The sequence below is a fragment of the Cucurbita maxima genome, unplaced genomic scaffold, assembly GCF_002738345.1.
Source record: "Cucurbita maxima cultivar Rimu unplaced genomic scaffold, Cmax_1.0 Cma_Scf00006, whole genome shotgun sequence".
NCBI classification, from domain to species: domain Eukaryota; kingdom Viridiplantae; phylum Streptophyta; class Magnoliopsida; order Cucurbitales; family Cucurbitaceae; genus Cucurbita; species Cucurbita maxima.
Window position 1 is genome coordinate 1,558,849 of NW_019272022.1, and position 23,738 is coordinate 1,582,586.

Consider the following 23,738-nt stretch of genomic DNA (forward strand, 5'->3'; position numbering starts at 1 on the left):
AAAAAAAAAAAAAAAAAGCATAGAATAATATATTCCAAAAATATTCCCTCCATTATTCCCATTTGCAAATTCCAGGTCACCTTCCATTCTCTCTGTTCTCCCCCTTCATTTTCCGGTCTCCTCCATCTCTGCATTTTCGATTCCGCTACTCTTCTTTTCCAACGGGTAATCTCCGTCCTTCCTTTTGTTTACTTCTCTCAATCTGCCGGAGATGGAGCCTTTTCAGAGCGATTCTTCGGCGTAAAGAACCGATCCAAAAGTGTGGATGGAGTTGCATCGTTGATCTTCTCGCTGAGGTGATGTTTTTGTTCAATTAGTTTATTGAGCTATAATGTGTTTTGTAAGTTGTGTTCAGAAGCCATTTGTGTGGAATTCTACGTTGGAGCGTTTTGCTTTTGATTGAGTTTTGAATTAGGTGATTAGTTTGTGGACTGATAGCTTGTGAGTGTTAGATAAAACCTGAGATTTTCCTTATTTAGATTTACACGTTTTCATTAGTTGATTGAATACATTCGTTTGACCATTTGACAAACACTTCGAATGTATTACCAAAGTTTTAATGACAATTTTGTAAGAATGACCATTTGACAAACACTTCGAATGTATTACCAAAGTTTTAATGACAATTTTGTAAGAAGTGACACTGATTTAATTGGCCACTCTCGAGCGATAAGTTAGATATTTAAATAGGTAAATCTGTTCATAAGATACAAGCAATCATTTTAACGAAAGGTTTCAGCAAATCTCTCCCTCTCTCCTTTTACTTTCAGCTATTTTAAGCCATCTTTGTATATCATTTCGGAGGAGACAATTTTATTAACATTCAAGTTGAATAGCTCGAGTGGTTAGAGCGTCGACCTAACAACACACAAGTCTCGTGTTGAGTTGTCGTTGAGCGAAGTGAATAAGGGAGACAGCGACCGCCGCCACTGTTTCAGTACCCGACCTTGACAAGGTCCCACTCGCCACGGAGGTAATCAACGACGACATAACTGCTCCGGTGAGCCTCGAACTCTGATCCGATCTTTTTATTATTTATTACTACGACTTATTTTCGTCCTCGACAAAAGGCACCGGCCGGAGAGCCAAGTCAATTGAAGGAGGAGCGAGTGTTCGCTCAAATCTTCGACATAACTGCCCCGGTGAGCCTTGAACTCTGATTCGATCTTTTTATTATTTATTCCTATGACTTATTTTCGTCCTCGACAAAAGGCACCGACTGGAGAGCCAAGTCAATTGAAGGAGGAGCGAGTGTTCGCTCAAATCGGTAAAAGAGGCGAGCAGCAGCAAGAGCACCGGCGATGGGTCCTCGACACAGGGGCAACAAACCATATGACCGGGGCCAAGTCTGCGTTCTCCGAGCTTGATTTTGGGATTCGCGGGACGGTGAAATTCTGCGATGGCTCCGTCATCGAGATCGAAGGGCACGACACCATCTTGTTCGTCGGCAAGCACCACAAGCTGACCGGCGTCTACATCATCCCGAGGCTCAAGGCTAATATTGTGAGACTGGGTCAACTCGATAAGGCCGGCTGCCACATTTCCATCAAGCGCGGGATACTTAGGATCCGTGATGATCGACGACAGTTGCTCACGCAAGTTTGGTGCACGGCAAACCACCTTTACATCCAAGAGTTGGAGATAGAGCAATCAGTCAACCTCTCGGCTAGGTACCGGAGGATGGAAGACCTATTAGGAAAAGGTGAACCACCTGGACTGGTGCGGAGGATGGAAGACCTATTAGGAAGAGGTGAACCACGTGGACTGGCGCGGAGGATGGAAGACCTATTAGAAAGAGGTAAACCACGTGGACTGGCGCGGAGGATGGAAGACCTATTAGGAAGAGGTGAACCATGTGGACGGGCGCAGAGGATGGAAGACCTATTAGGAAGAGGTGAACCACCTGGACTGGCGCGGAGGATGGAAGACCTATTAGGAAGAGGTGAACCATGTGGGCGGGCGCGGAGGATGGAAGACCTATTAGGAAGAGGTGAACCATGTGGACGGGCGCGGAGGATGGAAGACCTATTAGGAAGAGGTGAACCACCTGGACTGGCGCGGAGGATGGAAGACCTATTAGGAAGAGGTGAACCACCCCGCCATTGCAGCGCGCTAGCTCGAAGAAGAGGTGGCCGAACAAGACGTGGAGTCTGAAAGACATGCCGCCAGGGACACCGAGCCATATGGCTCAAATCGGAGTTCAAACAAAATAAGGTAGATATACCACAGGTAGACGTGGAGTCTGGAAGACATGTCGGGGACACAGAGCCATAGGGCTCAAATCGGAGTTCAAACAAAATAAGGTAGATATACCACAAGTAGATGTGGAGTCTGGAAGACATGCCGGGGACACCGAGCCATAGGGCTCAAATCGGAGTTCAAACAAAATAAGGTAGATGTACAGGTAGACGTGAAGTCTGGAAGACATGTCGGGGACATAGAGCCATAAGGCTCAAATCGGAGTTCAAACAAAATAAGGTAGATATACCACAAGTAGATGTGGAGTCTGGAAGACATGCCGGGGACACCGAGCCATAGGGCTCAAATCGGAGTTCAAACAAAATAAGGTAGATATACCACAGGTAGACGTGAAGTCTGGAAGACATGTCGGGGACATAGAGCCATAGGGCTCAAATCGGAGTTCAAACAAAATAAGGTAGATATACCACAAGTAGATGTGGAGTCTGGAAGACATGCCAGGGACACCGAGCCATAGGACTCAAATCGGAGTTCAAACAAAATAAGGTAGATATACCACAGGTTTTAGGAGGAGGTTGTTAGATAAAACCTGAGATTTTCCTTACACGTTTTCATTAGTTGATTGAATACATTCGTTTGACCATTTGACTAGTTGATTGAATACATTCGTTTGACCATTTGACAAACACGTCGAATGGATCACCAAAGTTTTAGATGGCAATTTTGTAAGAAGTGGCATAGATTTAGTTGGCCACTCTTCAGCCATTTTTAGGATAAGCACCTCATTTTAACCAAAAATCTTCAGCAAATCTCTCCCTTTCTCCTTTTTACTTTCAGCTAAGCTATTTTTTACTTCGGCCAGTTTTTTTTTTCTTGTCTGACTTTTTCCTCCAAATTGTCAACATGAGGTAGTCATGATAGTAGGATGTTTCGTTATTCTATTGAGTTTTCCTTTGATTTCTTATGCTCTCGATGAGTATTCTTGCTGTGTTCAATGTTGGATGTTGTGATTGTAATACGGAGGAATAGAATATGCTGGTAATGTAATGATCGGTCTGCTGGTCTGCAATTTTGGTTGAAGCTTTTGTTTGAATCCATTTTTTTGGAGGATTTTACATTTGTGAGTGTGCGCTTGTGTGTGTGTGTGGGTGGGGGGTGTTCGTTTCTGTAATAGCTTGCAGAAGTGGGTTGATGTATTCTTCTTTACTTTCTAGGTGGGTTAGGTTTTTGTAAATTCTTTTCTGATTCTGTCAGCCATACATGTTTTAAGTTCATATTTGCTTCGGTATGATGTTCAATATTGTTCTTCTTGTTATATGACAATGTTAGCCTGAGGCCAACCTTACTGCCACCGAAACTCCACCTAAAAATCTGTAACCTCTGCACGATCGGGTTGGCATTCTTTTGCAAATGGTTTCTAGTGCATTTTGGATATCAAGGGTATTGTGAGATCTTGTGATGGCAAAACGCTAAACTATATAGGAATAAAAATTCCGAACACAGAACATCAAATTATTTACATTTCATTCAATTGCAACACCATCAATCTATCATGAGAAACCTTAAACTAATATCAGGACAAACAATTTGGAGAAAGAATCACCTTCAAAGTAACAAATTCTGACAATAAATCCTCGTAGCAATCTTATATGTACACGCCAACATTAACCACCACCTTCATCAAGCTAGAAACCTTTCCAGGCATTAAGAATTTCATAGAAGATCTCAGCTATTAGATCCCTGTCTGCATTTTGTAGAAAGACATTGAATTCATCTTGGATGTCTAGTATCTTACCAAACTTCACAAGATACTGCATGCAGCATGTCTTCAGTTTTGGTAATTGATAAAGAGATGCATTTTGGAGTCTTTCAAGAACATTCTTGGCATCAATATCTTCTAGCAGACTATCATGGCAGGTTTCTTTTAGGTCATCCATGTCATATTTATCAGCTGCATGAAGAAGTGCCATTCTATGGGAGAGAAACTCTTCATGTTGGACATTACCATACATATAACTAAGAAAAGCCTGGCAAGCTTCAAAGGACATATCAGGGATGTTTACTGTGGATAGTTCCTTTTCTTTCAGGTCATGTGAAAACATGCTGTGGAAAACTGGTGATCGTGAAGCAAGAATAGCACGATGAGCTCCAACGCTTCCATCAGAAGCATTAATTATAATATCTGTGTGGATGCTTTCCTTCAACATTCGACCCAACGAAATAAGAGCTCGTTCATTTGATTGTTTTTGTGACAGTCCATTAGTCCAGATGGAGGAAGGTTCCCCACCCTGTTAGTAATTTGACAACAATGGGTTAAAAGAGGAGTGAAAAAAAAAGGCATCCAAATAGTTCTTTCCTAAACATAGGCGTTGATAAGTACTTTTTCTTAATGATCAGGCATAACTTTTGTCAACTGCTTCTGTGCGTGGCTTGTTTTTATCAATGATCCTTTAACTGTTTCATTATAGTTAACCTCACAATCATTTTTGGAAGAAATATGCAACGCAATCGCAATGGAGAGATATTTATAAGCTCACCTCAGGCGATGCAATCTTCAAGTCAATGAATTCGATGTCAATGATGAACTTTCCTGTTAATGGAACTTCAATTGGCCAAATAAAATCGTCGTTGTTCTTAAGCTGTTTGTCTATTATGTCTGCATGGATGTGGTGGGGTAACAAACATTGGTGAATAGAGGAACTGAAGGTCATAGAGAAAAGAAGAAATTCTGGAAATTAAGACTCTCTCCCCCTCCCCCTTCCACACACACACACACACAAGGGGAGGCAAAAGGATAAGAAATGAAGGCCCAAACACTTAACCAAATTTCTTAGCAGAGATTAGCCATATTCACCCATCAATCAAGTATTTCAACTTATATTCATGAACCAGCATCTGAAGATATAGTAGAAGGTGAATAGACTTTTCTATCTGAAAACTAACTACTCTGCCTTGAAAATGTTCAGAGAACGAGAATGAAATTACCTGGATGAGTCCAAGCCTTCCGACCTCCTGCAGAGGAAACCACTCGGATGGTGAAAGATACAATTGGGGGATTGTCCCTTGTTAAGCTCGATATCTCTGGGTATAATTTAACATATAAAAGCCTGTTTTTTTCCACTGATAAATGCCTTCAATCCAAACAAAAATATTAGACATCCACATATATTCCTATCCTGCTTGGATAGAAAACAAAAAGCATTAAAATCTCCAAGAAGAAGGGGGGAAAGCAGATTCTTATCACTATATCTCCTTAAGAAATGGTTAGAATCTTATCCTCACCCTTAATCACTGGAATTATAGCTTTAAACGAAAAATAAAGAACAAGGAAAGAGGTAAATTTACCAGTTCCACTTGCCAATTTTGAAGGGATCGGATTTGCGGTAGGTGCAGGAAGCTAGATTCTCGATCCTCCATTGCGCGAGACGGGATGTGGTTTCTACTCTGTATGCTGAGTCACTCATCCTAGCAAACGCTAGGGCTGCGGTGATTTCATGGATGCAACCGAAGATGCCGTCGAGGAAGTGCTCTCCGGACTTCCCCAGGTTAGCTAATTCTGCCGTTATTTCTCATCAACATAGGTGGAGCAACACCTGTGAAGACAAATTTCTCTCTCTTCTCTATATAAATATATCTTTCTTCTCTGCACTGCTCGCTGATCAAAGCATAAGAATCTTTGATCAAACAAAAGACGTTGATTTGTGTGTATTTATTGCTTTTATTATCTAATTTGACGCTTTCAGTTGTACCCAGCACGCCAAGATGTTGGTGATTCTTTACGTCATTGATGTTGAAGGTTTGATTTTCGGGAGAGGGTTTGAAAATGGTCTTGGGAGTATGCTTATGCATCATCTATTGGTCCTTCTTTTCTTTTGGGTTTTCTTTCCCACATTAATTTTGTGTTAACATTTGGCTTCAGCATTTGGCTTCGAGGCGTGGTCTTTGCTCCTTCAAAGCAAAGCATCTATTTCAATCCTTTGTTGGGATTTATTCGCAATTTCGCATGGAGGAGTCGATTGTTGGTGAATCAAGGCAGCACAAGAAATAAGAAAAACCCACTCTGCATTCATGGACCCCAGTCAGTCATGGAGGTACGCAATCTTTTTCCCCCGAAATTATATTATATTTATCTTCTTCTTGTTCTTCTGGAGGCCAATGATGGTCTCTTGGCCACCCGCATAAGACCTTTATTTTTCAATATTTAAATATTTCTTTTATTTTAACTTTACAGAGTTAAAATGGAGAGTAGGGGATTTGAACTGAATTTATAGCCCCCCTCATATTTAATATAAAATGAGAATAATAAGAATTAGGCATTCCTTTGATTTCATTTAATCAGAATTACTTAAAAAGTGAAATTATATACTATTCCTATGGCTTAGTTGTATTAAGAAAGTTAATCGAACATAATATAATAATTATCAAAATACCCCCTTTGGTTTTAACCCATTAAAAAAAGATACTAGTAAACTTCTAAAATAGAAGAGCAATTATTTACACAGGACATGATTTGATTTTTATTGTTAGTTCATTTAATAATTCTGGGTAGAGTAGAAGAGATTGAATGATACTGTTACATGATTCTCAAGAAAGTTGTGAGGTCCATAAAATAGGAGATAAAATAATTATTTTTCCAACTTTGAGGTGGACTCTACATTATAATTCAATTCCATTAATTTGACAAAAAAAAATGAATCGAGTTTACGTCAAAGACCTCATTAATTGTTTGTAATTTCGAATACGATCCTTTGGATTTATTCTATAAATATGATACTGAAGTAAATTTCAGTAAATTGTGGTTTGATGAATGATTTTGGAAGAGAGATAGATAGAGAAAAGCCACAACATGAATTGTGTATGAAGAAGAAAGGTATCAGAAGAATCCGAGTTCCCAATATTAGAAGCAACTTCCAAATCCTATAGCAAACAATCATCCTTTCCTTGTATTACAAAAGAACTAATTTAATAAAATTTTGCTGACGCAGGAACAGGTTATTGAATGGCTCATATGATGTGCTATGATCTCATCTCATCCATTGCTCATTGGCTTCTGACCACTTCTATTCTGTCAAATCAAATGGCACACTGTGTGAGCAACTTCGAAGGACGTGTTCTTTTCATTCTCTGTACGTATCTTCCTACCCTTCAACTATTTATGATCGCATGATGGAATTACTTCGAAGGACGTGTTCTTTTCATTCTCTCTACTCACTTCTTTTATTAGATGTCACTCACTCAAGTTCAAATTTCAAACATAAATATTAAACTTTGTAGAGGTATATGATATTTGCCTCTTAAATTTAAATGGTCTTTAAATTTATAGTGTGTATAGGTTTTTTAATTTAAAAAGTTTTAAATTTATAGTTTTATGTTCTATAAGATCCATAATTTTTAACTTTATGTCTTTAACTTATTTGTCTTCTTCTTTTGGGTTAGGGTCTATTAGATATTCAATTTAACTAATAGGATTGTCCCTAAACCTATAAAATTTTAGCCAAATTTTAGATTATAGAAAGAGATTGTGTAGCTATATTGTTCGAGGTTCGAACACTCATTATCTCATTATTGATGGGTTGAAATTCGAGAAAGTTGGATAAGTACCTTTGAGGAGTGGAAGTTTGTAGCCAGTTTTAAGAGTAGTTTGTGTTGTTGGTCAATTAATAGGGCAAAAAAAGTCCATTGATTTATAATTATTTATTTTTTGAGTCTCAGAGGTTTGAAGATTATAACGTTATTAGTTATACTATATTAAAGTTGAGTTGAAAATTAGTGCATTGATAGAATTAAATAGATAAATAACTCAAAATCATTCTAGCAAATATAAAAGTTTGAACCACCACTAAGAGATCTAGAAAATGGCAATGGGACCCTAAAATTACTTTGTAAATTGGTGTTATAAAAATAGAGGGATATATAAAGAAGTTAGGGAGTGGTAGATTCTGCTAATCAGTGAGGTGTGCACTACTAATTCCAAACTAACAACCAAATCACTTTTGACTAATGATATCTCAACTTGTCCAATTACTATAAAATATGTTATAACTATATTAAAAATTTTAGTGACATATGGTATGGTTGTTAACATTTGTTTTAAAATGCAATACTCAGATCTGAATCTTTAGTAGATGTACTTGCTTGGGAACTTGCTGTGTCCAACCATTTCAAAGTTTCAAGATTATTGAAATTAGTGATTTTTTGGATGTATCTATATTGCTTGTTTTTTAGTTAAAGTTTGTAGGTGAATTAGCAATATAGAGACGTTCATTCCGTTTGTAGGTGAATTAGCAAATATTGTTAGTTTTGGTCCGTTACATATCGTCGTTAGCCACAGTTTTAAAACGTATCTATTAGGTAGAAGTTTCCACATTTTTATAAGGAATATTTCGCTCCCCTCTCCAATCGATATGAGATCTCACAATCCATCATCTTGGGGGCCCAACGTCCTTGTTGGTACATCAGTTAGTGTCTAGGTTTGGTACTATTTGTAACCGCTCAAGCGCACCGCTAGTAGGGCCTTTTACGTATCGTCATTGACCTTACGAGTTTAAAATGTGTCTCCTCTCCCACTTATGTGAGATCTCACAATCCATTCCTTGGGGGCCTAGTGTCCTCACAGGCACTCGTCTGATTCTAATCCCATTTATAATAGTTCAAGCCCACCTTTAGTAAATACTCTTAATTTTGGTTCATTACTATTAGGGGAAAGTTTTTACATTTTTATAAGAAATGTTTCACTCCCGCTAACCTGAGATGGTTATGGTGGTTAACACATGGATTCCAACTTTCTGGCTTTCTGTCAAGCACCAGTGCTCCATCTTCCAAAGCTGGTCTAGTAAAATGTATCTCACTGTTTCATTCTTTGCTAAAATATTGTTTTCGAACTTGTAGCTAATTTCTTTTTGTAAAGATAGAAGTGATATCGGATCTCCTAACTTAATCTTTCGTATCTAATTCTTTTGATAGTTCAACTTTTATCTTTAGAATTGTCTATTTGTTTGTCTCATCTATTAACAGTAAAATAATATACGAGTTACCTAAAGATTTTATATAGCATTTTTCGACCCCAACAATGGGATTACTTACTAAATATTTTTTTAAAACTCAAACCACATCTAATATCTTTTCAGGTAAAGATAAGAGCCCCATATATGGATGATGATGTCAGTTGATGAGACCATAGAATCAAGTGACGGTTAGTTAGATTTCTACAATAAAGTTGTAGTCTAGATGTTAGGACGGGTCAATGATTCTAATTTTTTATTAGAGGTGTTTTTTCCCTTTTTTTTAACCCGATAATACAAAGCCACTATTAAAATTTTAATAAATTTATGAATATTTAAACCAGTGGCAAGGCAATCTCTGACAATATCTAAAACAAAAATTTTCTAATAATAAGTTTAGATTGATGAAAAGAAAATTTAATTTAAAGGTATATTGAAGCTGATGAAAGATACTATTTTTTTCAAAAGAAAAAAAGAAAGAGAGAGAGAAAATAATGATGATGGACAGCCAACAGTGACCACTGGTTTTCTTTTTATTTCAAAGACAGATATAATTCTTAGCTTGAAAGGTAATAAATATTTTATTAAACCCTTTTTAGGTTGAACAAGCATCGATTGGCTTTTTGTACTAATAATTGATTCATTGATTTACAATAAATAAATAAATGGTTTTATTGGTAATTATATCTTAAAGGCTAAGAATTAGAAATGGGTTTCTCTTTTTCTTTTTCTTTTTCTTTTTTGCGAGATAGATGGCGTCTGCCTTGCATTTACATCTTATAAACACCCAAAGTTTTTGTCTTCTATCCATTTTCCATCCTTAATTTCCACATTTGACTGCCAACCTCACCTTTTTTTTTCTTTTTTTTTTCAACAATCTCACCCACCTTCCAATTAACGCGGCGAGATTAAACGGAATCGGAGCGGGAATTACATTCCTCTTCCCCATCTCTCAAAAAATTTTCTAAGAGAATCCTCGCTCTGAGCCTTACAAAAATAAATAGAAATTTTAAAGAGAATAGAGAATGAAATACGAGGTGGGGGATGGAAAATACTTTCTCATCCTTGCATCACCTCATAGATATCTCTACTCTGTATAATATCATTCAATCTCACACTTGATTTGCTTTTTCTCGTTTAACTTCTCTATTTATAATCATTTAGATAATCAAATAAATTAAGAATGATACGGAGAGAAATAAATGGAAAGAGCACTGAATTGATACAAGATATTTGCCTGTCATAAAGGTTAAATATGATACTTGTGGTAAAGTATAATTGAATATAAATATATATAAAATAAGCCCACGCTTCCTTTGTTGAAGTAAGTACAACTGGTCTGGTTCAAAATTTCCTACGAATAGACTTAGTGAAATTTGATACTTCCTAAATTAGAAAAAAACAAGATCCATTAGATTCAAGATTGATCTTTAATATTGAGTGAGATCGCACCAATATCAATCCATTTTTTTCTATTTAGTCCAAGGTAAGGGTTCCACAATCCCTTAGCCAAAAGTAAGGAACTATTCGTACGTTGTTGAATAGAAATAAAAAACACCAATCTTTGATAATTTTGTAAGCATCAAAATTATTAGGACTAAAATTTGACACATGTAGAGAAGAGAAACCACTAAGCATTCAGCTTACCTATGGTGTGTTTGGTCGCAAAACTGTTGAAAAAAGTTTGGTCACGAATGACGGAGCCCACTATTTCATGCACTTCAAATGGACAACTAAGAAAAGCACCCAAATTGGTTACTTTCCACCACAGTTCAAATGAAACTAGGGGGAAAAAACTAAGAAACTTCTAGGATTTTATGAGTAAGTAAAAAAAACCACCTAAGATTCGCTAGATTCCATCACAGTTCACACAAAATCTAAGTGAAAAAAATTAAGAGACTTCTAGAATGTTATTGTGAGATCCTACATCGATTCGAGAAGGGAACATAATATTCCTTAAAAGGGTGGGGAAACCTCTCTCTAACAAACACGTTTAAAAATTGTGAAACTGACGACGATACATAACGGGCCAAATCAAACAATATCAATTAGCAGTGAACTGTACAATTATATACTTGCGGTCAAACCCCCTTGCCCGAGTGAGTAAGCAAGGACGTGCCTCATGTAAGTTTGTGGTATCACCACAAATTCCCTTTGGAGCTTTACTCGGAGGGAACTGCAATTCCAAAAGCTGAAGTTGTTATTCAAATACAGACACCTGTTTTGGTTCAACTTTATTTCAGCTTTTAAAGCACATCCCTCTTTTCCCAATATCAATAAACACCCTAGTTAATTGGCCTCACACCCTTTATCAAAAGCTTCTTTAGTTCCCCATTTTCTTTTACTTATCCTTGATTCTGAGGATTCTCATTCAGCCTTGCTTAGATGCCTCCTCTATCTCCTCCTCCGCTACCACCACCGCCGCCAAGCCCTCTCGTGCCTCCGTCGGCAAGTTCACCGTCCCATGAAGCAGCAGCTCTACCAACAACCATACCATCCCCTGCCTCAGCAGCAGACACTCAAGCATCTGCTGCTCTTATCCCTGCTGCTTCACCTTCAAGACAGGCAGACCTGACTCCTTTGGAGCAAATAGTCATACAAAATCAAGCTACTAGACCACAGACTCCACTACTGAATCCAAATACCATAGATTCCAGTAACTACAGAAAATCACAATTACTACAGCAAGCTCGGCCACGCCAAACCAATCCAATTATATGGTGTTTTGCAATCTTGTGTCTCATTTTTAGTCTTCTCCTCATCTTCCTTGGAATTGCAACTTTGATCATTTTCTTGGTTGTTAAACCAAGAAATCCTATGTTTGACATACCCAATGCGAGCCTCAGCACCATCTACTTCGACGCACCAGAATATCTCAATGGGGACTTCACCGTTCTCGCAAACTTCACCAACCCGAATCACAGAATCGATGTAAGATATGAAAATGCAGACATAGAGCTCTTTTTTGGGGATAGACTCATAGCAACTCAAGCAATCCAGCCTTTCAGTCAAAGAAAGAGAGAAGTGAGGTTACAACCTGTTCACCTGATATCCAGTCTGGTTTACTTGCCACAGAATTCCGGGTTCATACTTCGACGGCAGGTACAGAACAACAAAGTTATCTATAACATCAGAGGAACTTTCAGAGTTAGAGCTTCACTGGGTGCCGTCCATTACTCATACTGGTTGCATAGCCGATGCCAGTTGGTGATGACTAGTCCACCAACCGGTGTTTTAGTTGCTCGGAGTTGCAAGACCAAGAGGTGAAGAAGCGAAATGTATATAATTGTATACCTTCTACAATATCACTGCATGGATTGTCCAAATTACAGATATGAATATAAGTCCTGAACAGGTTTGAAACATCAGTTAAACACCATTTTTTGGATTCTACATACTCAAACTTAATGCAAGGAAATTACTGGATCAAATAGGGCTTGTTTGTGGACCTTTTAGGTGACTTTTCACTCACAATTAGTATGAGTGAAACCTAGGATCAACCAACATATATGGCTCTGAGAAAAGCTTCAGGGGAATTGTCTGAGAGTATCAATCAAATATCCCTTGAAGATTCTCCGCTACAGAACATTGTCTAATTCTACCATACTTACTGCTGGGAATCCCGTAAAGATTGGTAGTCAAATGGCTACACAATTTTGAACCCAAGACCTTGTAATGCTTCTAGATCTACAGCTTGTTAGTTGTCCCTTTGACAGATAATTGAATTCCGCTATACCATATATTATCAATTAATCCAATCAAAGATTTCATTATTAAGCATGTCCCCATATGAATATTTAAAACAGATAACCATACATGAAATATAAAGCTTAGATGGGGAAAAAACCAGCAAAACTCATAATACTCCTAGTGATTAAATTTAAGCCTAGATGGGGAAAAAAAAACTAGCTCCCTCACATTGCATAAATTACATTCACAAGATTACTTTGTTCTACACTAGAAAACAATTACTGGATGAGCGTAGGACAAGATATAGCTCAATCTTACAATCAAAAACGTTTTCCAAGACAAGGGATGGAAAAGTAAGAAACGCCATCAAAGGACACTATTGAACATAAAAAAATAAAATAATAAATTAAAAATTAAAAATAATTAAAAATTTAAAAAATAAATAAATAAAAAGACACACACACACACACAATGCTCTAGAGTCTAGTCAGATCCGCAAATCTAAAACTGAAGGGAATGAGAGAGAATTTACTGGAGAATTCCTATAGAAACATCAACTGATCTCCTTTATGACATAAAGTGATACAGATGTGTTGACAGCCAAAACTGTAAGATAATTCCGGAAGAGGCAAACTAAAATCTTAAAACTTCTAGAAATGTCATAGATTTAACATTCTAATTGTAGAAATTTGAAGAGCTCTGAAGTTGAGATTTCAAATTTTCTGAATGTAATAGATTAGATTGTTTCCTTTTCTTAATAGAAGTTTGTCTATTTAAGGTAATATCATTCTAACCAAATAACCTTATCCATCAGTTTAATCAAAATCAGTCCTGTCTCCAACAAGTTCCCCAAAACCATGAAGAAATCCCAAATTCCCCGGCTAAAATGGTCCCTTTAGAGTTTGTCATAGTTGGACGAAAAAGGCATAGGAAGGGTAGACAAGAGGCGGTGTGGCCAGCAAGGACGCTGGGACCCAAAGTGAGGTGGATTGTGAGATCCCATATCAGCTGGGGAGGAGAACGACGCATTCTTTACAAGGGTATGGAAATCTCTCTCTAGTAGACGCGTTTTAAAAACTTTGAGGAGAAGTCCGAAATGGAAAGCCCAAAGAGAACAATATCTACTAGCAGTGGGCTTGGGCTGTTGCAAATACATTATATTCATTTCGTATGAAATGAATCAATCACAAATTTCATTGGTAAAATATAAGTTTTGTTTCTCATCTTACAAAACAACCTTATTTCCTTTTTCTTTCTTTTCCTATCATAGAACAAGAATTGTTTATAGAACCAGCCTATGACTTTTCGCTAAGCTTTTCCCTTCAAACTTCTTAATACACGAGAACTACTACTTCCTTTATCCCCAAACTTTGAGTCCCTAATTGGTGATTTTGACCATTTACTTCGTCGTTGTTAGAAACCCTAATTTCAGTCACTATGTTAGGTTCAAAATATTGAAAGCCATTGTTATTGATGTGCTTTTGATTGTTTCTAATGTTCTCAAGAGGAGCTTTAATTCGAGAGATTAGGACTCAATATAGTGATGAAACATTAAGATCCCTGCACAGAAGGCCTCACTGGCCAAATAGAGCAATCTTGCAGCATATAAGCCAGAACCCAGGTTTCCCATAGGGAATTAGCCCTAACTATCAAAATCAAAGAAGCTTCATCACAGTAACAAAGTTCTCAGACTTATGATGCCTAATGCCTAATACCAAGATCATCCTCCCTATGTGGACGGAAAATATTTGCCCAGACTACCTTGGCGACGTGTTCAACCTGATTGATAACCCGAGCAAGAAGCACAAAGACACTGACATAGAACACCTGAAAACTCTAAAAACATAATGAATGAGTTTCAACCTATTAGCACAGGAAAGGGAATGTACAACCCAACAACTAACACTAGCAGTAATACGCTCTAGCAAAGGCTAGCATTCTTGATATGTCAACCGTCCCGATATCAAAAGAAGGCCTAGATAACGCAAGAGAAGCCTAGAAACCCCCAAAAAGTCAGCCAACTTCTACGTATCAAGAACACTTATAAGGCTTCGAACCTTTGCAAGAAAATTTATACATACCTCGGAGAATCTTGATCACGCTACTAAAAATCATTAAATCGTCAGAGAAACAAAGAGTCAGCCAGATTCACTCACACTGATGATGAAAACTGAACTGCCAATTGGAGCATTCGGCAGTCAAAAGAAAACCCCATAGCCGTAACATTGGCATATATATTCAATGCAAAAACGAGTGACTCGTCGACCAAGGTTACGGCACAAAGAACTGACCCGACCCGACCCGAGAGGAAAGGTCATTATTTAAAAATAAATGAAAAAGAAATCAAGTTTAAATTTAAAAAAAATAATAATAATAAAGGGATCCCATGAAATAACATTAAATAAAAATCAAATAAAATTTTTCGCTATTAAACATGATACGACCCAACAAAAACTCTAGAGTCTACTTTAGACTTCGATCTTCCAGTTCCATAGCCCAATTAGCTTCTTCACACCATCATCGTCCGTCGATATTCAAGTCTCAATTAGTAATTCACTTTCCTTCATCACCTATTCGGTAGGGTCTAGTAATCACTCCCGTCCAAGAATCTTTGTAATTGATCTATTTATTTTCATAGTTCAGTTTTCTCGAGCCTACTTGTCAATTCACCCCTAGGAGCTCTTGCTTATACCCAAATAGTAGGCTCGCCTCGACCTCTCTGGCATTTAGATTCTCATTTAACCCAACAAACCTCTCTCTAACTTGCTCGTTTCTTAGAGCTCTCTAACTAGGCTACACTGTAGCTAAGTTCGAGGTATCTAGATAACTGTGTTCTAGTCCTAGTGTACATCACTCTGATCTACTATCATACAACATGGAGTTTGTTATTTGCTACAGATTACTACTATCACGATGCAAATGTGACACAAGAGGGAGCGACCCTCATGGGTCTCTTGCCCTGCTTTGACTAGATAACGGTTAGAGAATAGTTGGAGACCCCTAACCACACGTGCATAATGTTGGTACTGCACTGATATGTGCATGTACATCATACTAGATTAGAAGGTACGAATGTGGTCCGCATCACTAGTGACAGGTCTCTCGTTAAAAAATATACTAGGTTAGAAGGTACGGATGTAGTCCGCATCACTGGTAACCGGTCTCTCGTTAAAGATTATATGAGAGAACCGAGAAAAAATTGGAAAATAAATACAAAATATGTGGTCAAAGCAGCTAAGAGGATGTTATTATACTTGGGGAAAGCAAGTTTAATTAATTAATTAATTTTCATATTAATTTCAAAGCTTCTAAGTTGACACGGCGAGGAAATAATTGGAAGAAATTCTGTTTAGACAGCTTCTGAAGATATCTCTCACCGCGCTCACCGATCTCACCGCTGTAAGTCAACCGAAAGCCTACCGGAGCACGGAGGCGAAGAATCGAAGATGAGCGTCATCGACCTTTTGACCAGAGTAGACGCGATCTGCCAGAAGTATGACAAATACGACGTAGAGAAGCAGAGGGATCTCAATGTCTCCGGCGACGATGCCTTTGCTCGACTTTATGCTACTGTCGAAGCCGACATTGAAGCTGCCCTCCAGGTTTGACCCCGATCCCTCAGTCAATTTCTCAGTTTCTACTCCTTGTGCTGCTGGATAGGGAAATCAAGGTTATCCAATTGGTAGCTTTTTATTTTTCTGATGTAGGTTTAATTCAGTGGATTACTTGTGGTTTGGAGTAATTCGTAGAGGATTGAGTATTTTAATTTTGCGGCGAGGAGGATTGGATTCTATTTTGGGTGTATTTTTTTTGTTGTGCAGAAAGCGGAGGATGCTTCCGGAGAAAAGAATAGGGCGTCGGTGGTGGCGTTGAATGCGGAGATTCGTCGTACTAAGGCTCGATTACTGGAGGAGATACCCAAGTTGCAGAGATTGGCTCTAAAGAGGGTGTGTGTTCATTGTCTTTACAAATATTTTTAAATTTTACTCTGATTACTCAAATTCCATCATAAAACCTAGATGTTTCATATGAATTGATGAGAAGATTGTGATTAAAGGATTGGTTCCTTAAATTCATTATGCATTTAGTTTGGTTTTGGGATTTTTATACTTCATTAAAGTTAAGCCATTGGATTTGAATTGCATATCTTCTATCTCTAGATTGCATCGATGGTCTCATTATCTATTTACAGGTGAAGGGGCTATCAACTGAAGATCTTACCACTCGAAATGATTTGGTGCTTGCATTGCCCGATAGGATTCAAGCCATACCAGATGGGACTGCTACTTCCACAAAGAAGAATGGGGGTTGGACATCCTCTGCTTCACGCACTGAAATAAAATTTGACTCAGGTGATGCATTAAACTCGGTTAAATTTCGTTTAACCATTTTTTTGAATCTTTCTACTTTTAGTTGTGGATACCATGAATTAATTATATTTTTGATCTGCACATTTGAATTGATAAAGACGGCCGATTTGATGATGAGTACTTCCAACACACTGAGGAGTCGAGCCAGTTCAGGCAAGAGTATGAAATGCGGAAAATGAAGCAGGTAAATCATATGTATCCCCTTGTGTAGTCTCTTTATTCAAGAACCTGCTTATATGGCTGTCATTTAAACCCTTCGTTTTGATGCATATGCAGGATCAAGGATTGGACATGATATCAGAAGGGTTGGATACTCTGAAGAACATGGCTCATGATATGAATGAGGTTATTTATCTTCTATCCCCAGTTTTCCTTTTTTTTTTCCTTATCAACATATTAGTAGATTGTGATTGTGGGATGTTATTTGCAGGAAATAGACAGGCAAGTTCCTTTGATGGACGAGATCGACACTAAGGTAACAATATCTCTCTCATAATATTTATATGTTTTTTACTTATACATACATATATGTACATATGTACTTGCAAATTCAGTGTTCATATTTATCATCATTACCAAATATGCTTTTGTATCATATCAGGTGGACAAGGCTGCATCTGATCTTAAGAATACCAACGTCAGATTAAAGCACACAGTTAACCAGGTTTTGATTTGTTCCTCTGATTTCTATTATTTAATCTTTATCGTCAGTTCCTGAAATGTATACCCTTGTGCACATATGTGCTCATCCTTGTGCATGCACAATACCTAGATTTGTATGTATACTTGTCACACATTTGTAAGTTTATCTAATGTGAACTTTATTTTTCTACAGCTAAGGTCCAGCAGAAATTTCTGTATTGATATCATTTTATTGTGCATAATCTTGGGTATTGCTGCCTACCTATACAAGTAAGTTCTTACATTCCACCTCACTGCCCCCTAAAGAAGAAGGATACTTAAAATCATTGAGCAGTTCTGCATTTTATTTTTTTAAATTCTCCTCACGTGTTATGTTTACTATTTCCATCATATAATGAATCTGACATATATCTATAATTTGATTCATGTTGCCATGGGAAAAGATATTGCAACATTTATCAATTCTTCTTCTTTCTCTCTGTTTTCTCCTTTCTTTCATCATTAGTGTTGGTGTTCTTCTTGGATTAAGTCTCTTATTAAAACTATTTGAGGAATAGGCATCAGAAAAGAATAGAGAAGCCTAGATCTCTTCAGGTATTGGTTAATTGACAATTGATAGGCTTGGCTTCTTGTCGAATGTGCAATCAATTGGGATCCTCTTTTGGGTTGTGATGGTGAATGGGAATCACAAAATTCTCTTGGGGAATTGCCTTTAGGTGCTGTCCCCAACAATCTCATATCAATTATAAACTGTAATTGGATCGTAACTGCTCTCCCATCCATATATCCATAGAAAGATTATATTAATTTTGTATGTTTACTGTGATTATACAAATTCATGATTTCGATCCTATCTAGTTGATCGAGCTTTCCATGTTCAACTGTACTAGCATTAACTGGGATCTCTGTCAGATCTTCTGGGGAATTGTTGAAATCTATGCCATTTGGATTTTTACTTCTTCATTTTATGTATTACGTTGGTTAACCGCATATTATAAAACGCGAGATTCTTGTTACCCCGAGGGATGCCCTATTAGTGCAAGGGTTTGGGATGTCTATAAATTACCTTTCAAGGTCCTAGGTTCAGTCTTTTAGGTTGAAAAGCTGGTAACTCAAACCCTTGCCCAGAATTAGAGAGAGTAGGCCTTGGGTATAAGAATGCAAGGAATGATCCCTTATAATAATATACTGGTTATATTATATTAAAAGAAAGTGATGTTCCTTTTAGAACCAAAGATGGAGGTTTCATGATTTCTCTGGCTGGAACCATGGCCTTTACTTTAGAGATTTTGTCATGTATATTACATATCGAAACTGTTTATATTTTAGCTGAAGCTCTAATCGAGTTGCTTCCTCTGCAGTGTGTTGAAGAAATGAGCCAACAGAGGGAAAATCTTCTTGCTAAGATGAGTATCAATATTTTAGCACATTATCTGATGGTGTTTGTGATGTTTACTAATATTTGTATGCATATTCTTTTTCACACAAGTCGCTGCATTGGCAAATCTTTGTTATCATGCTTGATTATTGAATGTTGCACTCATCAACCTCTCATTACTTTGGACTTGAAATGTGAACTCTGATCTCCATGATGATATTTTAGCTCCATACGTAGGACTCTGATCGATTATGATGGATAAATTGGATAGAATGCAACAATACATACTTTTAGGCATTTATCCAAATATAGATTGATAAGTTAAAGTTATAGTACGAACCAAATCTCTAGGTCGAGTCGTCCATAAGAACCATGTAATTAAAGTGGCTTAGAGGAAATGAGTTCAAGTTAGAGCGGTTACGTATATGAAATATGGTATAGATTGAAATAGAGTCACAATGTTGTAAGAGTTCATATATGCATGTATCACTTTTCTTTTTGAATATTTTGTCAGGAGGGTTGGAGAAGTATAATTGAATTATAAGCATATTGTTTATTAGATGATTAGTAGTATATCAAAATATAATTATAGAATTAAACAAGCTTTGATTCAATCGTAATATGATCTTGCGAATGATAATAATATGTATTAGATACATTATAATTATATTAAAGTAAACTATACATATTAAGTTTGAATGAGATTTTAAAAAGTAGACCCATGCTGGGGGAGATTTTAAGAGATTTGTATTAGATGCAATATATTTAATGTGAGATTTGAATTAGATTCAATATATCATATTATGTATTATTTGATTTTACAAAAATTCTAGAATCATTGAGATGAAGATAATGAAAAGGGAGATATCTATACCAATAAATCTTTCTTAAAAGAATCTCAAAATTTTGGTCTTGTATTCGAGTCAGAAAAACAAACATATCATATCGTGGAGATTCAAGGTTAAATGGAACACGAGATGTGTAGGCTATGTCCAAATCTTTTGATCATTCTTTCATGCATGAGAAACTCATTTTGGATAATGCCTCGGTAGATTATGAACGCTTCCACGATATAGCTGTATAGCTAATGGATGAAAAAAGAAAAAAGAAGAGAGATCTAATTAAAAGAAATTGAGTTTTATAATTTAATCCAACAATAGTCTTTTCATGAGATTATTTGTCTGTATGCACTCCAACCATTTTTTTTTATAAAAAAAATCAATTAAAAGATAAATGTTTCGGAAAATTATAAATATCTGAATAGATTTAAATTTTAATGTTTAGATAAACTTTATTCTTAAATTTCCATCAATTGGGCATTTGGTCTAGTGGTATGATTCTCGCTTAGGGTGCGAGAGGTCCCGAGTTCAATTCTCGGAATGCCCCAATTTTTTTTATTTTCTTCCCCTTTCAATATCGGGCCTCCGACACATTGGGACCATACAAATATCTTCCGGCTCAAAATTAAAATGGGCCTTTTTGTAATGGGCTTGGAAATTGAGACTTTTTGGTCGAGCAGATATGTCTAATTGAGTTGTACTCAAATTTGCAGACCATTACTAAACTTGAACATAGTTCAAAATTTCAACATTTTTACTATTATTTGACATTCCCGTATACAATAAAAACATGGTATTGATGAAAATTGAGATTTCGATTTGATTAATGAGAAATTAAAAATGAAATCAGAGGCTACAACCAGCCTTTCAGCCGAAGAACGAGAGAGGGGAGGTTACAACCTCTTCACCTAATATTCGAAATTGGATGAAAATCCCACCTTAACAAATTTAGGGAATGATCATGGATTTATAGTCAAGAAATACTAGCTCTATTGGTTGGAGGCCTTTTAGGGAAGCCCAAAGCAAAGCGCCATGAGAGCTTATGCTCAAAGTGGACAATATCATACTATTATGGAGTGGAGAGTCGTGTTCATCTAACATCCGGATTCATACTTTCAACAAAGTTCTCAATAACATCAAAGGAACTCTCAGAGTTAGTTAGGAGCTTCACTCATCCATTAATACTCCTACTGGTTGATTAGCCGATACCAGTTGGTGATGAGTAGTCAGTCCACCAACCAATGCATATAGAGACTTCAGCTAAAGGGGGGAAGGTCTGTGGGAGTATCAACCCGATCTCCCTTGAGAATTCTCTGCCAGTCACTTTTTTTTTTGTTGAAAAGAACTACTTTGTCAAATTCTACCACACTTGCTGCTGCGAATCTTATATGCCCTATGGCTAACTAGATAAAAGTGTCTACATTTTCAGCTTGTTAGCTGCTCCCTCGACTGACTGATTATTCCACTATACCATCATCTATTATCAGTGAATCCAATCAAATATTTCATTACTAAGCATATTCTCTAATGAATATTTAAAGCAGAAAACCATGCATGAGATAAGGAAAGGCTTGAAATAATAAGGATCATAACATCCTGATCGTTCTATCTTCAAGCTATGAATGCACGAATACCAAAGGGGAAGATGGACTATAGTTGATTTAAAAAGCCAAACTGACTGACAGAAGTTAAGGCAATAAATTTCATTTAGAATAATGCATACAAGCAAATCCGAATCATCTTGGTTATTAAACTGTTCATTAAAATCAAGCATCTCCCTGAATCTAAAACTGAAGGAATAAGAGATTATTTACTTCACAATAGAACAAAGAGCATGGAGAATTCATATTCAAACATCAAACTGGATCCAGAATGTAGCTGAGAGCCAAAATTGTAAGATAATTCCTCAAGAGGTCAGCTAAAAACTGGAAACTTTGACATTTTATTGAAGGAATTTGAAGAGCTGCAAAGTTGAGATTTAAAATTTTGCTTTGGCGTATGATTCTAGTGGTTTGATGGGCTTCATAACTCATTCTAAAATTTGTTGAGAACGGATCTGAATGTAATAAAGTACGAGTTCTGATTCTCATCTTATAAAACGCCCTCTTTACCTTTTTCCTTATTTTCCTATCACAGAACAAGAATTGTTTGCAGAACCAATGACAGCAAAACTTCAACTTCTAAGCCTCAAATTGTAATAACTATATCATAAACACTCCTCAGAAATCACAGAAGTTCCTCTTCCTCATCCACTAAATAGAAATAGAGATAGAATACAGAAAATAAATGAAGGAAAACATGTTTCAAGTGAGTTATGATGATGAACCTTTCTCCATTGGGGCTTCAGAGTTCATCAGGTGTCTTGGCCGAGATGGACAAGGCGTGCAGTCCACTCTGCAACTCTTCTTGCAACAGATTATAAATGAGTCTATGTCTTTTCACTAAACTTTTCCCTTCAAACTCCTTCGACACAACCTTCAAATTAAAGTGCGTCTCTCCATCGCTACCCCTTACCCCAGCATGCCCTGCATGCTGGTACGAAATATCTTCCACATTCAATTCCACTGGATTAAGCTCTGTCTCTAGTTTCTCCTTAATTCTCTTCCCTCTACTTCCCAACACACCAGAATTATCACTTCCTTTATCTCCCAACTTCGATTCCTCATTTGGTTTCTCAGCATCAGTTTCGGAATCTGATTTTACTTTTTCCACAGCATCATCTATTTGCGACGATGAAATCGCACTGTCATTACCTTTTTCTGATTCCACAAGTAACCCAAGCGCCTTCCTCTGCATCAATTTCAACATATTCAAAAACCCATTATTTCTAGAAGGCGTGAGGCCCTGTTGAAGACCAAGAAGAACAACAAAATCAGGAGAAACCCTAATAACCTCCTCCACAGGGCGATTAGAGAGTCCTTGAACGAGCAGAGCGGCGAGGCCCTTGGTTAGAGCAGAGTCCGAATCGGCCTCATACACAACATTCTTATTCGAATCCAAATAAGCCCTAACCCAGACCTGAGAAACGCAACCCTCGACCTTGTTAGACTTGTTCTTGAACTGGGGGTCGAGCGGTTTGAGCTTTTTTCCATAGAACAGAAGCTGCTCGTATTTGGCCCTCGAATCCTGAACTGATTGAAAGAGCTTGACTATTTCTTGAAGCTTAGGAGGGAGTTCTTCCACGGGTTGCAGAGGCTTGGAGGAGGAGGCGGACGACGAAACGGAGAGTGACGACGGCGATTTGGAGGTAATCCTTTGGAAGGAAATCGATCGAAAAAAACAGAAATTGTGAGATTGAGAGGAGATTAAAGCTTTGGGGAATCTAGAACCGATTGGGGATTCTGTTGTGAGCAATCGAAGCCTAGAAGACGACATGGCTTCCAAATTTTTGGAAGCGCTGAGCCACAACTGACGGAGTCGAGAAGGGATGGGTCTTTCGAGAATCAGAATTGGAGATGACATTTAAATCGGTGGGGAAATTAGTTTTAATTTAATATAATTATTTCAGATTATTGTAATTTTGATTTTGATTTTTTTTTTTTAAGGAGATGAAAGGAGTTTTTTTTTTTTTTTTTTTTTTTTTTTTTTTTTTTTTTTTTTTTTTTTTTTTTTTTTTTTT

General features: G+C 37.2%; 5 protein-coding genes, 1 long non-coding RNA gene and 1 other non-coding gene across 8 annotated transcripts; 5 read left to right on the forward strand and 2 right to left on the reverse strand.

The window, feature by feature from the left end:
- Nucleotides 1–910: 910 nt before the first annotated feature.
- LOC111480698 lies at nucleotides 911–2,795 on the forward strand. Its single transcript, XM_023125870.1, has 3 exons — nucleotides 911–973; nucleotides 1,071–1,142; nucleotides 1,213–2,795. The coding sequence occupies exon 3, from the start codon at nucleotides 1,333–1,335 to the stop codon at nucleotides 2,152–2,154; it is 822 nt and encodes a 273-aa protein (XP_022981638.1). The 5' UTR covers nucleotides 911–973; nucleotides 1,071–1,142; nucleotides 1,213–1,332; the 3' UTR covers nucleotides 2,155–2,795.
- An 863-nt stretch (nucleotides 2,796–3,658) lies between these two features.
- LOC111480632 (BTB/POZ domain-containing protein At1g55760-like) lies at nucleotides 3,659–5,796 on the reverse strand. Its single transcript, XM_023125780.1, has 4 exons — nucleotides 5,545–5,796; nucleotides 5,185–5,330; nucleotides 4,737–4,855; nucleotides 3,659–4,487 (listed from the first exon to the last, which is right to left on the reverse strand). Exons 1-4 carry the CDS (start codon nucleotides 5,661–5,663, stop codon nucleotides 3,885–3,887), a joined length of 987 nt encoding a protein of 328 aa, XP_022981548.1. The 5' UTR covers nucleotides 5,664–5,796; the 3' UTR covers nucleotides 3,659–3,884.
- On the forward strand, nucleotides 4,867–9,470 carry LOC111480722. Of its 2 annotated transcripts, XR_002717885.1 has the most exons (6): nucleotides 4,867–5,064; nucleotides 5,166–5,284; nucleotides 5,569–5,744; nucleotides 6,119–6,290; nucleotides 7,185–7,325; nucleotides 9,327–9,470. It is a non-coding gene; the product is annotated as an uncharacterized LOC111480722 (long non-coding RNA). The 2 variants fall into 2 exon arrangements; XR_002717886.1 differs by lacking the exons at nucleotides 4,867–5,064; nucleotides 5,166–5,284 and adding an exon at nucleotides 5,448–5,462.
- Nucleotides 9,471–11,513: 2,043 nt separating this feature from the next.
- Nucleotides 11,514–12,577, forward strand: LOC111480648 (NDR1/HIN1-like protein 6). Its single transcript, XM_023125801.1, has one exon. The coding sequence runs from the start codon at nucleotides 11,586–11,588 to the stop codon at nucleotides 12,465–12,467; it is 882 nt and encodes a 293-aa protein (XP_022981569.1). The 5' UTR covers nucleotides 11,514–11,585; the 3' UTR covers nucleotides 12,468–12,577.
- Nucleotides 12,578–16,187: 3,610 nt separating this feature from the next.
- On the forward strand, nucleotides 16,188–19,497 carry LOC111480655 (syntaxin-71-like). Its single transcript, XM_023125811.1, has 9 exons — nucleotides 16,188–16,492; nucleotides 16,712–16,837; nucleotides 17,083–17,242; nucleotides 17,359–17,444; nucleotides 17,537–17,605; nucleotides 17,691–17,735; nucleotides 17,862–17,924; nucleotides 18,096–18,172; nucleotides 19,264–19,497. Exons 1-9 carry the CDS (start codon nucleotides 16,337–16,339, stop codon nucleotides 19,277–19,279), a joined length of 798 nt encoding a protein of 265 aa, XP_022981579.1. The 5' UTR covers nucleotides 16,188–16,336; the 3' UTR covers nucleotides 19,280–19,497.
- A 1,097-nt stretch (nucleotides 19,498–20,594) lies between these two features.
- On the forward strand, nucleotides 20,595–20,666 carry TRNAP-AGG. Its single transcript has one exon. It is a non-coding gene; the product is annotated as a tRNA-Pro (tRNA).
- A 1,510-nt stretch (nucleotides 20,667–22,176) lies between these two features.
- Nucleotides 22,177–23,608, reverse strand: LOC111480607 (sufE-like protein 1, chloroplastic/mitochondrial). Its single transcript, XM_023125750.1, has one exon. The coding sequence runs from the start codon at nucleotides 23,579–23,581 to the stop codon at nucleotides 22,463–22,465; it is 1,119 nt and encodes a 372-aa protein (XP_022981518.1). The 5' UTR covers nucleotides 23,582–23,608; the 3' UTR covers nucleotides 22,177–22,462.
- Between the last annotated feature and the right edge of the window lie 130 nt (nucleotides 23,609–23,738).

Coding starts and splice junctions, on each gene's coding strand:
- LOC111480698 (XM_023125870.1), top strand. CDS start 1,333: ATGACCGGGGCCAAGTCTGCGTTCTCCGAGCTTGATTTTGGGATTCGC.
- LOC111480607 (XM_023125750.1), bottom strand. CDS start 23,581: ATGTCATCTCCAATTCTGATTCTCGAAAGACCCATCCCTTCTCGACTC.
- LOC111480648 (XM_023125801.1), top strand. CDS start 11,586: ATGCCTCCTCTATCTCCTCCTCCGCTACCACCACCGCCGCCAAGCCCT.
- LOC111480655 (XM_023125811.1), top strand. CDS start 16,337: ATGAGCGTCATCGACCTTTTGACCAGAGTAGACGCGATCTGCCAGAAG. Junction 17,736..17,861: donor TGGACGAGATCGACACTAAG/GTAACAATATCT, acceptor GTATCATATCAG/GTGGACAAGGCTGCATCTGA. Junction 17,925..18,095: donor TAAAGCACACAGTTAACCAG/GTTTTGATTTGT, acceptor ATTTTTCTACAG/CTAAGGTCCAGCAGAAATTT.
- LOC111480632 (XM_023125780.1), bottom strand. CDS start 5,663: ATGAGTGACTCAGCATACAGAGTAGAAACCACATCCCGTCTCGCGCAA. Junction 5,331..5,544: donor AAAATTGGCAAGTGGAACTG/GTAAATTTACCT, acceptor TTTGGATTGAAG/GCATTTATCAGTGGAAAAAA. Junction 4,856..5,184: donor GAAGGCTTGGACTCATCCAG/GTAATTTCATTC, acceptor ACATCCATGCAG/ACATAATAGACAAACAGCTT.